The sequence below is a fragment of the Mandrillus leucophaeus genome, unplaced genomic scaffold (assembly GCF_000951045.1).
Source record: "Mandrillus leucophaeus isolate KB7577 unplaced genomic scaffold, Mleu.le_1.0 Scaffold599, whole genome shotgun sequence".
NCBI lineage: Eukaryota > Metazoa > Chordata > Mammalia > Primates > Cercopithecidae > Mandrillus > Mandrillus leucophaeus.
In genome coordinates this window covers 1,355,211-1,369,775 of record NW_012106463.1, presented here as the reverse complement: position 1 = coordinate 1,369,775, position 14,565 = coordinate 1,355,211, and the positions used below count along the sequence as shown (strand labels likewise).

The window sequence follows — 14,565 nt, the reverse complement described above, 5'->3', positions numbered from 1 at the left end:
TTTTTTTTTTTTTTTTTTTGTACTTTTAATAGAGACAGGTTTCACCATGTTGGCTAGGCTGGTCTCGAATAGTTACAGATTTAGAGAAAGTTGTAAAGGTAGTACAGAGTGTTCCCATATACTCCACACCCAGTTTCCTTCACTGCTGACGTCTTATATTACCATGGCACATTTGTCACAACTAAAGGACCAGAATTGGTCCATTGCTATGAACTGAACTGTAGATATTGTAGTTGTCCCTTGGCATCCATGAGGGATTGGTTCCGGGACTTCCCACAGTTATGAAAATGCATGAATGCTCCAGTCCCTGATATAAAATTGCCTAATACTTGCATATAAGCTACACATATCCTCCTGTATACTTTAAATCACCTCTAGATTATTTATAATACCTAATACAATGTAAATGCTATGTAAATAGTTGTTATACTGTGTTTTTTATGTGTGACATTTTTATTATCTTTTTTTGGAATAATTTTAATCTGCAGTTGGTTGAAACCATATATGCAAAATCTGTAGATATGGAAAGCTAACTGTATTCAGATTTCACTAGTTTTTTTCATGCATGTCCTTTCTCTGTTTCAGGATTCCACCCAGGATATCGTATTATACTTAGTCCTCACATCTCATTTGTCACCTCTGTTCTATGACAGTTTTTCAGTCCACCTTTGTTTATGATGACCTTGACCATTTTGAGGAGTATTAGTCAGGTGTTTTATAGAATGTCCCTCAGTTTGGGTTTGTTTGCTTCTCTCATGATGAGACTAAGGCTATGTGTCCTGGGGGAAGAATGCTACAGGATGAAGTGCACTTCTTATCATATCCTATCAGGGGTACATGCTAGCAACATGCCTTATCCTTGGTGAGGTTAAACTTGATCACTTGGTTAAAATAGTGACTGCCAGGTTTCTCCACTGTAAGGTTTCTTTATTTCTCCCTTTTCTATACTCTTTTCTTTGGAAATGATTCACTAAGTGTACCCACGCTCAAGCTCCTCCACCCCCAGTTTTTAATCATCAAGTTTATATGAGGTAAGTCCTGTAAACACATATATAGTCATATATTTGCGCAGATAGGGATATACAGACACACAGACAGATACGGGCATCCAGATAATATAGACAGGCACCCAGATGGATTCATAGCTACAAACACAGACGCTGGTAGGCACAAACACACAGGGCTTGAAGAAATCAATAGTTCTGTCACTCCAGTTCTCCTACTAGCAGAGTGCTGAATCGATTAGGAGTTTAATTAACACAGCTTCTGAAATCTCACTTTCTTTTTAATTCTTACATAGCTTTAAAAACAAGAACTAAGTATACACCTCCTGTGTGCATTGGGGTGGAGGGCTTGACAAAAATGTGAGTTGTGGGTCTGAGCAGGCCTCCCAGGGCCTTGTTCTCCTTTCCTACCTCTACCACAGCTTTGGGGTTGTGTTCGTTCTTTCCCTTCCAGGCCAGAGGTAAGGGGTATGAGTGTCTCCATTCAGAGGATGCCAGAGCTTTTCCTCGGGGAGCAGCCCCAACACACAGGTTTCCTTGGAGCCAGGTGGTGGTGCCAGGTGCCGTGATTTGGCTGTTTTCCAATCCTACCCATCCCTACCTCCCCTGCCCTGCCACCCTCCAGTATATTCTCAGAGCTCTCAATGCAAATGGCCAACCCCTAATCTGGCACTGAAGGCTTCTCACAATCAGGGCCTTGGTGTACCTTTCTGGCTTTCCTTATCATGGTTCCCTCTCTTCCAGAATGTACAACTCTAGAGCAGGGGACTTACTTATTGTCCCTTCGACTACCCCACCCTGGAATATGCTCTCACTGTCTTGACAAGTACAAACCCTACCCAGGGTATGACCACCTCCTCCAGGCACCTGCCCCTGATCTCCAGTGGAAAGGGGGAGTTCTCTTCTTGGAATTCCAAGCAGACCTTTACTCTAAGAAGAACACCAACTCAACTATGTTTAGTTATTTGTGCACTTGTGTCTTAGAAAATGTTCTTTTAGTTACAAGCAATAGAAATTAACTATTGGACTTGTCTGTCCACTCCCCAAGTGATCCTAGAGGTTCTCATTGAACAACTGAAGTTGCCATTGTTAACATGTCCCATGTATAATAATTCGTGTCTGTATGACCCTTGGTTCTACGTTCCACAATTTGGGGAAAGGAATTGGATTAGTGCAGCTTGGTTCAGAAGCCCACCCCTGGATCAAGCACCAATTGTTTCCAGGGGCATTTTAACACAGTCCAGACGTGGCCACAGATGGCCAGGGATCACCCCTGTGTTTGGGAGGAGGGGACTTTAGCAAAGAAGAGGGAAAAGCTGCAGCCTTGGTAGCCATCCCAAGAGGTAGCTAATGAAACTTGTCTTTATGATTGACAGAAGAGAGAGAAAAAGATGCTGGAAAGATAGTGTAACCGATATCCACTGCAAAGTGCTTATGCAGTGAATGAGTCAGTGTGCAAGTGACTTGTTCATTTGTTGTCTCTTAAAAGCCCCTAGGTCATTTTGCCTCCCATTTCTATGTCTTTAGAACACAATAACACAGTTTTTCCATCTTTAATAACTCCTTTCCCATCGTGTCAATCTCAGGGCATTCTCTGGGTAGCTTGTGTGATGGAGGCATATGAAGTCTCTGCATAGGTACAGACTTATGGCAATAAATGCCTGACATTTGGCCACTCATCAATGGGCATACATTTTCTGAATAACTGATATATATCAGACACTGGCAATAAGCCAGGCACAAGAGACTGTTCCCCATGGGACTTGGGGAGTTCAGGCACACACACCAATTGCAGTAGAATGTTATTAGTGCCCTATTGAAGGATGCAGGGGCTCTGAGGAGGAACTGATGAGCTCTGGCTGTAGTTTTTTAGAGGAGGTAACGTAAGAGCCAGGTCTTGCAGGGTGAGTAGAAACTTGCCAGGTAGAGAAGAAGAAAGGAGGATTCTAATCTGAGGGAGAACTGCGTGTTCAAGGCTGTAGAGGATTGTGGAAGAGAGTGGTATGTTAGGGAAATAGGGAGGTTGAATGTATCTGAGGTGTAGAGTGTGTTTGTGGCAGGGGCGCTAGGAGTTGGGGAAGATGGACAAGGGAGATGTGTGGGAAGGGAGACTGTGGCGATATCATGGAAGCTTTCTCATTTTAGCCTCAGGAGTTTTGACTTATCCAGGGAATGGTGGTCTGGTAGGGCTCAACTGAAGGATTTAAGCAGCGGAGAAACATATTTCAATATCTATGTAGAAAGTCCAAATACATTCTTGGGGGAATGTGAAGCATTGGGGCTTTTGAAAGTCAACATGTCAACATCTATTGAATTACAATTCTATTCCTGGGGATCTATGCCCTAGAATTAAGGTTCTGATGTGTCAGAACATATGCATGAGGGTATGAATGTTGCATTGTTTATAAAGGTCAGGAGCTGAACAAAAAGTGAATGCCCAGCAATGGGAAAATGGCTTAATAAGTTGTGGAATATACACAATATGGAATAGTGCTCAGACATTGGAAAGAGTGTTTTAGGATTCTGCTGGATGACTTGAAAGATTTCAAAGTTAAGTAAGAAAATAAAAATGCAGCAGGATGTGTATATATTATGGTCATATTTACAAAACAAGCAGTAGGTCAGAAAACCTTATAAATGTATATATACTTAGATAAAAGTCTGTGTAAGAATGCATGAGTGTGAAGAAAAATATAAAATGATTCTTACTAGGTTAAAGTTAGTTGGCTGAGGTTGGCAGGGGTGGGCAAATATAAGGGGATGATAATAAGATGCAGAAGATTAGAAGTTGTCTGCAATCAAAGAGTGTATGAGATGTGATTCTATTTAATGTAAAATGAAATATGTTCTCATAAGGATATATTGGCAGTAGGGTGCTGTGATTTTGGATTTAATGGATTTCTCTTCTCTGTGTGTGTGTCTGTATACATAGTATACATAAACATATACGTATGTGTTTACATACATATGCATATGTATGTGTTCACATACATATGCATATATATGTATACTTTCAAATTCTCTGCAAAATGTAATAGCTATTTCCATGAAGGGAGGCAGAGGCAGAAAAATCATTGGTTATTTTTTAAACACGATTTAAAAAGCATTTCCTAAAAGAATCATATGTTCAATTTCACAATTAAACATAAGACTTGTGGTTAAAAATTACATGTAAAAGCCTGTAGTCAAATAGTTGCATATTTCAGAAAGTCCTCCTCCTTCTCATTAAATAACTGTAAACATGAAGACATGATTTTTTAACCTTGATAACAGGAGTCTGCCTTATAATTTCAGCCCTACTTGATACCTTTGCTTCACCAGGCTGGCCTCATTGGTGCCCTTTATTTGCTATACTGACTCAGAATAAAAGCCAGGTCCCCATCTTGTCCAACACAGCCCTATAGGATCTACTCCCCTAATCCCCACCTCATTGCTCTCAACTCATCTTTTACCCCAGTGGACTCTTCCCATGCTACTCTGGCCTCCTTGCTATTCCTCACACATCTCAGGACACTTCTGCCTCCAGAGCCTTTGCACTTACTGATCTCTCTCCTTGGAACAATTTGCCCTCAGATATCCACATGGCATCCTTCCTCGTGTGCTTCAAGTCTTTGCTCAAGTGTCTCTTTTTCAATGAGCCTCCTCTGATCCTCTTATTTTAAATTGCGAGGTCTACTCCCCCATCCACCCTTAACACTCTCTAGCCTTCTTTCATGTTCTCTTTTCCTTCCTAGCACTTGCTACTTGCAACATACATTGCTCATTTATTTTGAAAATTGACTGTTCTCTCACTTGAATGTAACATTCGCTAGAGAAGTGATTATTTGTTTGCTGCTACAGTCTAGGTCTTAGAACAATACTTGACATGTTGTAGGTACTGATATTTTTAGATGAGTGAATGAGCTGGTGACAGGTGAAGAATGTTTGAGGCAGGTAAGATCAGCGGCAGAAAGACTAATCAGAATACTGTGTCAAGCCAAAGACAAAAGAACTTGCGCTCAGCCTTAGTCATTAGCTATGCATGTCTTCTGTTGTGAAATGATGGTGAAATTTGTTATTGTCTTTTTAGTTTAGTTTTGTTTTTAAGCTTTACTTTTAATTGACACATAACAATTATCTTTTAACTTCTCGTAAGTTTATCTTGATTCTTTAGGCAGATCAAAAGCTTTTTGAGAGTGGAGGCTTGATATCTTCGTATCTGCTTTTCCCACAGTGCCTGGCACTTATATGAAATATAAGGGACCCAACAAATGTACGATGCTTTATCAATGATCTGATTTACTGACTTTTACTTGACTCAGTGAATTTTAGACTGCATTTTATTTGATTAAGATCTTAGAAACTAATCTACGTTCTCATGCTGTTATACTAAATAAAGTTGATTTTATTCCATTACAAAAGTAATATATATGCTCACTATAGAAAATTTGGAAACTAGAGAAAAGTTAAAAAGATGAAAAAGACTTTAGTTATATTACCCATTAAGAGCCTTTAGCATTGTAATGTGTTTCCTTTAAATATTTTTCCTAGATGGAGCATTCTAACGTTATTATAATAATTGTGTGTTTACATTTCCATTTTTGCATACTGCATTCCCCACTTTATTAGCACACACATTTTTCTTAGCTATAAACTTTTGGAAAGCATCATTTTAAACAAATTCATACTACATAATCATAGCTATACTATAGCTCACTTAGCATAACCGTTATTTGATATTTAGGCTATTGCCATTAACTTTTTTTTGAGAGATGGGATCTTGCTATATTGCCCAGGCTGGTCTTGAACTCCTGGCCTCAAGCAATACTCCTGCCTCACCCTTCCATTTCCCTCTTATTGTAAAGATCATTGGCTACTCTGTCAGACATAATTGCCTGTTGCTTATTAGTCTGGTCATCTGCCCTTAAAACTTTGTGCTTCAGACTTATCTGTAAGATGAAGAGAATGAGAAAGGACTGAGAATATCAAGATGCATGAATAGGAGAAACACTGCTAAGCATTTAATAGGTGCTTAGTAAATATCAGATGGCCTAGAATTGAGACCTTTGGAAATCATGGGGTGTTGATAATTATCGTGGTGCTCTTTCCTGGTTGCAGACTGCACCTCATGCAGGTGGACTCAGTCCAGCGCTGGATGGAAGATCTGAAGCTCATGACCGAGTGCGAGTGCATGTGTGTCCTGCAGGCGAAGCCCATCAGCCTGGAAGAGGATGCACAGGGTGACCTTATCCTGGCAGGTGGCCCTGGCCCTGGAGACCCCCTGCAGCTGCTGCTTAAACGGGGTTGGGTCATCAGCACAGAGCTGCGCAGGATCGGGCAGAAGCTGGCCCAGGACCGCTGGGCACGGGTGCATAGCATGAGCGTGCGTCTGACCTGCCATGCCCGCTCCATGGTCAGCGAGTACAGTGCTGTCAGCAGGAACTCCTCGAAGGAAATGGGCCAGGTCAGCTGCCCTGGGATAGGAGTGGGCGGGAACTGGAAGTCAGGATGCTTTAGAGAAGAGTGGGTTTGAATCATATGTTGTCTGAACCTTTTTTGCTCCAGAGGCCTTTCTCCCCTTCCAGTAAAGGAGGAAAGAAAGAGAGTAGAACCTTTACTGAGTGCCTACTATGTGGTGGACATTGTGCTAGGTGTTTTTTTAAACATGTATCTCATTTAACTTGCACAATCTGTGAGGTAGGTGCCACTACTTTGAGAAGCTGTGCAGTGGTTAAATTTATTGACTTTAATGCCAGATGGCTTGGGTTGAAATGTCAGCTCTGCTGTGTGGACCTCGGCAAGTTGCTTAACTTCTCTGTGTCCCAATTCCTTCATCCTAAAAGGTATAATAATATAATTTATTTTATAAAGTTGTTGTGAAGACTAGATTAATTGTTACATGCGAAACACTTAAAGCAATTGATTAAAAATGTTAGTATTACCTTTATTTTATAGAGGAAACAGGAATTCTAGGAGGCCAAATAATTTATTTAAAGTTACACAGTGAATGGTATAATAAGTAGGGTCCAATCTAAGCTTTTCTGATTCCACAGCCCATGACTTTGAATCTTCTTCTCAAAGCCCAAAGTGAACCATTAAAAATCTCCCTTGTTATTAATTCTCTCTTTCGTCATTCTCATTTCACCTTAGTGCTTTGCCCTTTGCCTCAAACTCTCTTCCTCAGCTTTGCAGGCATTAAAGCTTCTCTTCATTCTTCAAAGCCCAGCTTAAATGCCCATTCTTTCCTGAAGCTTCCCAGCTTCCTCAGCATAAATAATTGCTCAGTTTCATATTCTTATAACTCTCGAAGCAGCCTACCCTGATCTCTTTTGCCACCTGTATCACACTGTGTTATAATGTGACTGTTCCCCAAGTCACATTACTTGATTCTTCATTTTTAATGCCCCTGAGTGCTCAGCATAGCAGTTGGTCCTCAGTTAATGCTTACTGAGTTGAATAAAATGGACTTATTTTTCTACAGATTGAGAAACTGCTAATGGAGAAATGCTCAGAGCTCTCGGCAGTCACAGAGAGGTAAATTTGGACCCTGGATCTCCCAGGGTCTGCCCGCCCGACCTCTGGCGGGAGAAGGGGCTGGTAGCTTCTCCCAGAGGGAGAACAGGAATGGGAGGCCTGGTGGTGGTTTCAGAGTTTTCTTTTTCTGACTTTTGTCAGAAATCTTAAAATATTCTCTTGAAATTTTCTGCCCCATATTCAGGCCCTAGGGATAGGGTAAAAGGCAGAGGAGAGGCCTGGGCATAGAAAGAAAGAGGATTTTCTAGGAGTTGGTAACAAGGAAAAGGTTTTCCACGGCTTTGGGAAGACCCACAGGTCCCCAAAGTCAAGGCAAGGTGAAAGCAGATACTCACACCCTTACACAGACATACACATAGACTTCAATGCCCACAGACACTCACTTTCTCATATACAGATATATAAACACATGCTTGGACCAGCACAGAAATACACTCACACCCTCTCCTCCATATTTCACACACATAAATATCCACATGTTTATACTCAGATATGTACACAAACTCAGCCTCACATGTATGCACACCCAGGTGTGTGTTGACATTTTTCTTCACCCTTCCCAGAGCCTGTATCCTGAAGATAAAACCTGAGCTCCCTGAGGTCTTTTGCTTTCCTGGGTGGAACACTGTCAGGCCACGGGGTAAATTTGAACCTGATCGCCCACTGTTTTTCTTGTCTGGGAAGAAAATTCTCAAGACTTTCTGCACACTCTAGGCAGCCATTTCTTAAAGGGCCACAGGCATTGCCATCCACCTTTACAGAGCTCACTAGCAATACCTGGCACTTGGCACCTCTCTTTGAAGCTTTTTGCCCCTCCATCTCCCACCCCCACATCACAGACAAGATGGACCCTGGCTGCAGTGATGGCAGATTCTGCAGGGAGAAGCCCAGAGGTATACATTTTCCACATTCTGATGGCCTTTCTTCCTGGTAATGTGGACTGGTAGTCCTCATCTCAGGCCAGCACATCTCTGCACACTAAGAGACCAGGCGGCGAGCCAGCTGTGGAATATTCTATCTCTGACTCCCAGTTGCCGATGTCTTCACGACACACCAGGCTTGGAGCAGGTCCAGCTCTGGACCCTGCAACATTTCTGGGCTGACCACATGCCCCTTCCATTGGCCCACTCCATGGTTTCTTCTCTTCAGGTGCCTTCAGGTTGAGAATGAGCATGTCCTGAAGTCAATGAAGGCCTGCGTGAGTGAGACCCTGAGCATGCTGGGCCAGCACTTTGGCCAGCTGCTGGAGCTGGCCCTGACACGGGAGGTTCAGGTCAGTGCAGGCTGGGCTGCGGGGAGGGGTGCTTGTGTGGACCCTTGGAGGAAAGGAGAGAAAGAGGGGCTGAGCCAGGCTTGGGGAAGATACTGATGTGGACTTTAGTGGGAAACATCCTACTCAAACCACCAAAGTCAACTCCAGTGTTTGTGAAACAAAACTATCAGAGCTAGGCTGAGGCTTCCCGAGCACCTAACCCAACTCTGCATTTTCCAGCTGTGAAAACTGGAGCCCAGAGTGGGGAGAAGCTTATTCAAGGTCACACAGCAAGATGGTGGCAGAGCCCAGCATCTCCCAATTACACTTTCAGTATTACTCCTACCACCCTCAATCTTCTCTGTTGAGTTAATGTTCACAGTGTACCCAATGGGTCCTTACTATCCTGAAAGCATTGAGGCACCTGCAGGGAATAAGCCAATTCTAGAAATCCTGACAACAAAGAAGAATCTAGAAAGATCATATAGTCTAACCCCTGCCTCTAGGCAGGCTTGTGCTTGATTCCAGAAAGAGGGAGGGATTTGGAGCCTGAAGCATCTACTTTCAAACTGTGGTTCACCGTGGAGCCTTGGTTAAGTTCCTGAACCTCTCTCAGCTTCTTTTTCCTCCTGTATAAATTGTTAAACCTTCTCCAGAAGAAAATTTTTAGAACTAAGCAAAGGCATATGGAAGGTGTTTAGCACATAGTGTGGGTTAAATACATGTTATTTCCCTCCCTTGCCCTTTGCTATTTTAAAAACCTCCCAGTAAAGCAGATTCCATAAGGTTTTCATTATGAAAGGTATTTATGGTTATTTATAGTTACAGAAATATTGTGTTACATATTTGCCATTCTTTTCCCACCACCAAATAAAAGCCTACCACAAATAACAAATCTCTTTCCATGTCGGCTCCTCTCCAAATTCAGCCTCTCTGCTGAGCCCAGGGTTTGCTTTCTCTCCTTCCTGAGTGTTTGGCTGGTTTGGCGCAGGCCCTTCTGGCTTGACTCACATGCTGGTCCTGCCTCATCCCCACTCCTCCCACAGGCCCCCATGTCAGGGCAGCTGGCCCTGAGTATCATCACCCCCCACCCCAACCACAGGAAGGTCCTCAAGGGCCACTCTCCATGTCTTGACAGGGACAAAGGGAAGGAAGGGCCACAGGCTGGGGTGCTGGGGCAGGCACCTGGAGCTGATGATCCAGTGCTGACAGTCACATGCAGGGGCAGGCAGTGATCAACCATCAAGTCCAGAAGGATGCAAGGGACACAGGGACCAAAATGGGCAAAAAGGTCGAGGGAGTGACGAGCAAGAAATATTGGAGTCAGTGGTGGGGAGGGAGACCTGGAGCAACTTCTGAGCAGGGGTACAGGTGCTGGCTGTTGCTTTTTATGCCATTTTTATGCCCACTTTCCTGGAAGTGCCAGGTTCAATTAAAAGAGCTGAAAAGGGCCGGGCGCAGTGGCTCACGCCTGTAATCCCAGCACTTTGGGAGGCTGAGGCGGGCGGATCACGAGGTCAGGAGTCAAGACCATCCTGGCTAACATGGTGAAGCCCCCTCTCTACTGAAAATACAAAAAACATTAGCCGGGCATGGTGGCGGGCACCTGTAGTCCCAGCTACTCAGGAGGCTGAGGCAGGAGAATTGTGTGAACCGGGGAGGCAGGGGAGGCAGAGCTTGTAGCGAGCCGAGATCATACCACTGTACTCCAGCCTGGGTGACAAAGGGAGACTCATCTCAAAAAAAAAAAACAACAAAACAAACAGACAAACAAACTAACAAAAAGGGCTGAAAAGGCGGTGTTAAGCTGAACTGTGAATGAAAGCCAGCTGGGTTTGGAACTAGTCATCAGTGTTTTCTACGAGGCAGCGAAGAGGCAGGATACCTTTGATGCTATAGGTCAGAAGAACCTGGGAAAAACTCCCTGGGCTTGCTTGGAGCCTACTTCCCTGGCCTTTGGGCTGTATAGTTGGATCCATTCTGCTATTCCTTCATTCTGACCATATTCAGGGTGAAATTCCTGATCTGGTGCTTCTACTTCCCCAGCTATCCCCTGCTCTAATGCCAGGTCTGACCACCTGGTTCATTGATGCCTGGCCTGGAAGCTGAGCAGACCAGCTCCTGCTTTGTTAGAATGGGTTCCTTATTGGTCTTCCACCCTGGTAGGAGTAGGGGAGTGGGGTGTGTGGCCACAGAGTGTTGTCCTCCATTCATCTGCATATTAGTTTTCTTTCTGATAACCCCCTTTCCTGGTGCTTTCCCCCTTCCCTGCCAGCGTGTCCCATGTCCCTCTTAAGGGCTGAGTCTACCATGCTCATAATATATTTTTGGCTGATCTTTGGCTTCTTTTTACATTAGAAAGTTTCCATACAGGACAGCAGTGACATCAGGAGATATATTGGCTGAAGACAGGGTAATTTGTGTTCAGTGTTGTAAGCATGTGTTTCTTAAACTAGTGACTCAAATATTGTTCCTTAGGATATTAGTAATTATACCAGGATCTTACATTTGTACTGTCTTGATGTAAATGAAATCAAATCTATCTCTTTACATCAAGATTTGTCTTATGATGTGCCATTCTGCTTTGCAAATCTTCCAGAAGGTCCTCATGCACTTATAGTATTTCTTGTCTGAACTGCAGCTTCCATAGGCAGGGATTTTGGTTTGTTTTGCTCATTCATATATCTCTAATTACTAGAACAGTATCTGTTATAGAATGTCAAGCAATATATTCCCAACTTTCAGGGTCAGAGATTTAAAAAATATTATTAAAGCATCTATTTACTTCTTCTGAGATGCGGGTGTTTTAGGAAATGCAATTCAGGAAACATTCTTTTAGCACTAAGAAGTCATGTGGGCTTAAGCAGAGGAACAAATCTCCCCATCCCCTTCACCCCAGACTTAAGGGCTCTTTGTACCCCTTCAATTATGGTTGGGAAAGACTGGTACAAATTGAGAAGTCCTGAAGGAACCTCCCACTGTTGTACAGACAGCCTGGACGACAGCTCCTGAAGGAAACCCAGCCCCCCACACACTGGAATGAGGCCCTCCTTGCTGAGATGAACAAAGTATGAAAATTGAAGCGATTGTATCAACCTAAGAATCTGGGACTTTTGATTATTCCTAGAGGAAAATAATTTAAGGTTTTTCTTTTACTTTATTTTTTCCCAGGGAACTTTAAAACTTTAAAATAGGAGCATATTAAAATTTTGGAAATATTTATGTTTGTCATCTGACAAGTATGTTTGGATTATCTTAGTATTGCCATTTAATCTCATTGCAACTTCTACTTACCTACATTGGGCAACATGGCTGAGCAAAATCTGCTCAGTGGGAGAGTGGGAAATATGATAGGAAGCAAATTTCAATCCTTTTGCTTTTGGAATAATCCAAAGTCCCAAATTCTTAGGTTAGTACAATCTCTTCAATTTTTACACTCTGTTCATCTCAGCCAGGAGGACCTCATTCCGGTGTGTGGGGAGTTGAGTTTCCTTCAGTAGCTGTAGTCCAGGCTGTGTCTTCAATAATGGGTGGGGTTCCTTCAGGACTTCTCAATTTGTACTAGTCTTTCCCAACCATAATTAAAAGGGTTCAAAAAGCCCTTAATACTGGATACATAATACTATCACAGCACTACACATATATTCTCAGAAAGTTAAAATAAGCCAATCCTCAATTTCTATAGAACTCCAAGAACTTCAGGCAACCTGCTGTCCCAGGATGCCATCCTTAGGGTTGCCAAAGGCCTTAACAGATACATGTTCATCTGTAGCCAATAAAAAAAAAAAAAGGATGGGTAACTGAGATGGTCTGGCTGGCAGCCTTGGTAGGATGTCAGTCAGTTTATTTCAGTTGTCTATAGTCTATAAAGATTTGTGAACATACACCCACTGGGGGAAAAAAGTCCACCACAGGTTAATTGTGGTACTATGTTTACCATATATGGGGAGAAAGAATGCCTCCTTTCTCATTGATGGGCATTTGAACCGTTTCTCTTTTCCTGCAAAGTCAGGCATTTGCAGCTTCTTTACTAGGACTTGCTTGATTTGCATTCTTTCCCATTCAGCATATTCAAAACATCTTAATTTCTAGCTCCCTGAAAACACTGTTTCTGCCACTCCAGCATGCATTGATTTGGGCTTCCTGAAGTGACAGACCAGTAGTCTTCAAACCATTTCAAATGCACCGCATCCCCCAGGTTCCCAAAGATTTCCCAGGAGAAATGCAAGCACATATAATTTTAAGGAAATCTTATTTCCAGATCTTCAATTTTCATTTGTTTTCTTCCTTAAAAATGATCTTCCCAATAATATACTGAGTTTTTTATAGGCTTTCTATTATTTTCCAAAAGGCATACTCTTCACCCATCCCAAATTTTACAGTACATTGCCTTGCCATGCAAAAATGTTGGTATGGGAGTGGAGAATCAAGCAAAGAAAAAGCCTTCATTCATGAACCATTAAGACCCTTAGGCTTCCATTAACTATTTCCATGCTTTATACATATTTATGTTGAATGTGCCATTAGAAATTGTGTATTTTGGCCGGGTGTGGTGACTCATGCCTGTAATCCCAGCATTTTGGGAGGCCTGAGGTCGGCAGTTCGAGACCAGCCTGACCAACATAAAGAAACCCTGTCTCTACTAAAAATATAAAAAAATTAGCCAGGCATAGTGGCATATGCTTGTAATCCCAGCTACTTGGGAGGCTGAGGCAGGAGAATTGGTTGAACTCGGGAGGCGGAGGTTGCCACAAGCTGAGATTGTGCCATTGCACTCCAGCCTGGGCAACAAGAGCAAAACACCGTCTCAAAAAAAAAAAAAAAAATTGTATATTTTTCCCAGTGTGAGCAGTTTCTCAATTCAGATATATTGTTTTGTGTGTGTGTGTGTGTGTGTGTGTGTGTGTGTGTATGTGTGTGGTTGGAGGGATGATTATAAAAGTTTTCAATTTATTTTATCCCTTCCATCTGTTTATTCTCAAATAGTGCATGGTTCTTGAGGGACATTCTCCTTAAACCAAAGCAAAGAGAGCACTGGTAGGATACATCAAACACTAAAAATTACTTTTTTAGGACACATTTAAATGCAAACAATTTCTCTCAGCTATTTTTCACACTTATCCCTAGGATGTGACATTAGCTGGAAAAAAAGTATCTTTGAAGAGCCAAAGACTAAAAGTTAATGACACGGATTCTTTTAAATGTAACTGTAATATGCTTTTGAGAACCACCAAGATTTTTAAGGTATATTGGATAAAATACAGATATAAGTTCTACATTTAAAAAAAATTTTGGTGCACATTATTTAACAATTAAAGTCTTTTTGCCAAAATATTTTCTGAAATATTTATACTACTTTTTATTGCCTGTTAAGAAAAGAAAAAATTAATTGCTAGCAGTTATGCTAATTAGATGTAAGCAGTATATACCTTTCTTTTTCTTTAAATACACAGAAAAATTTGATGGTGAGAGCTACTAAAATTAATTGAATTATATATGCTTTTTAAATTCTCAGTTCTTATTTAATTATTCCCTAAAGACACCAAAGTTTAATACATATGTGCCTATTTACTAAAGGAATACTGTGCTTTTTAAATCATATTCTTAGATTTGTTATTAACTTAGAATGTTTGCTATATATTACTTTGCATTATTACAAATTCAGTAAATTATTTTATCTTGGCTTTATAATATATACAAATAAATCAAATTTTATTTTAGGTCTAATTTATTTTAATATTTACAGTTTTGGGATTTTTTTTCCTGTAGAGAATGATCTTCATAATTATTTGTCAG

The 14,565-nt window shown here is 41.7% G+C and overlaps 1 protein-coding gene across 5 annotated transcripts in view; it reads left to right on the top strand.

Annotated features, from left to right (window-relative positions):
• The window catches only part of INSC (inscuteable homolog (Drosophila)), a 132,994-nt gene that overhangs the window by 59,390 nt on the left and 59,039 nt on the right, over nt 1-14,565 (top strand). For 4 of the 5 annotated variants that reach the window (XM_011999554.1, XM_011999557.1, XM_011999558.1 and 1 more), the window contains 3 exons: nt 6,102-6,447; nt 7,465-7,517; nt 8,667-8,790. In XM_011999554.1, the coding sequence (XP_011854944.1) occupies nt 6,102-6,447; nt 7,465-7,517; nt 8,667-8,790 (523 nt within the window). Of the gene's footprint in view, nt 1-6,101; nt 6,448-7,464; nt 7,518-8,666; nt 8,795-14,565 lie in introns of all 5 variants that reach the window. The other variant, XM_011999555.1, reaches the window with a different exon arrangement.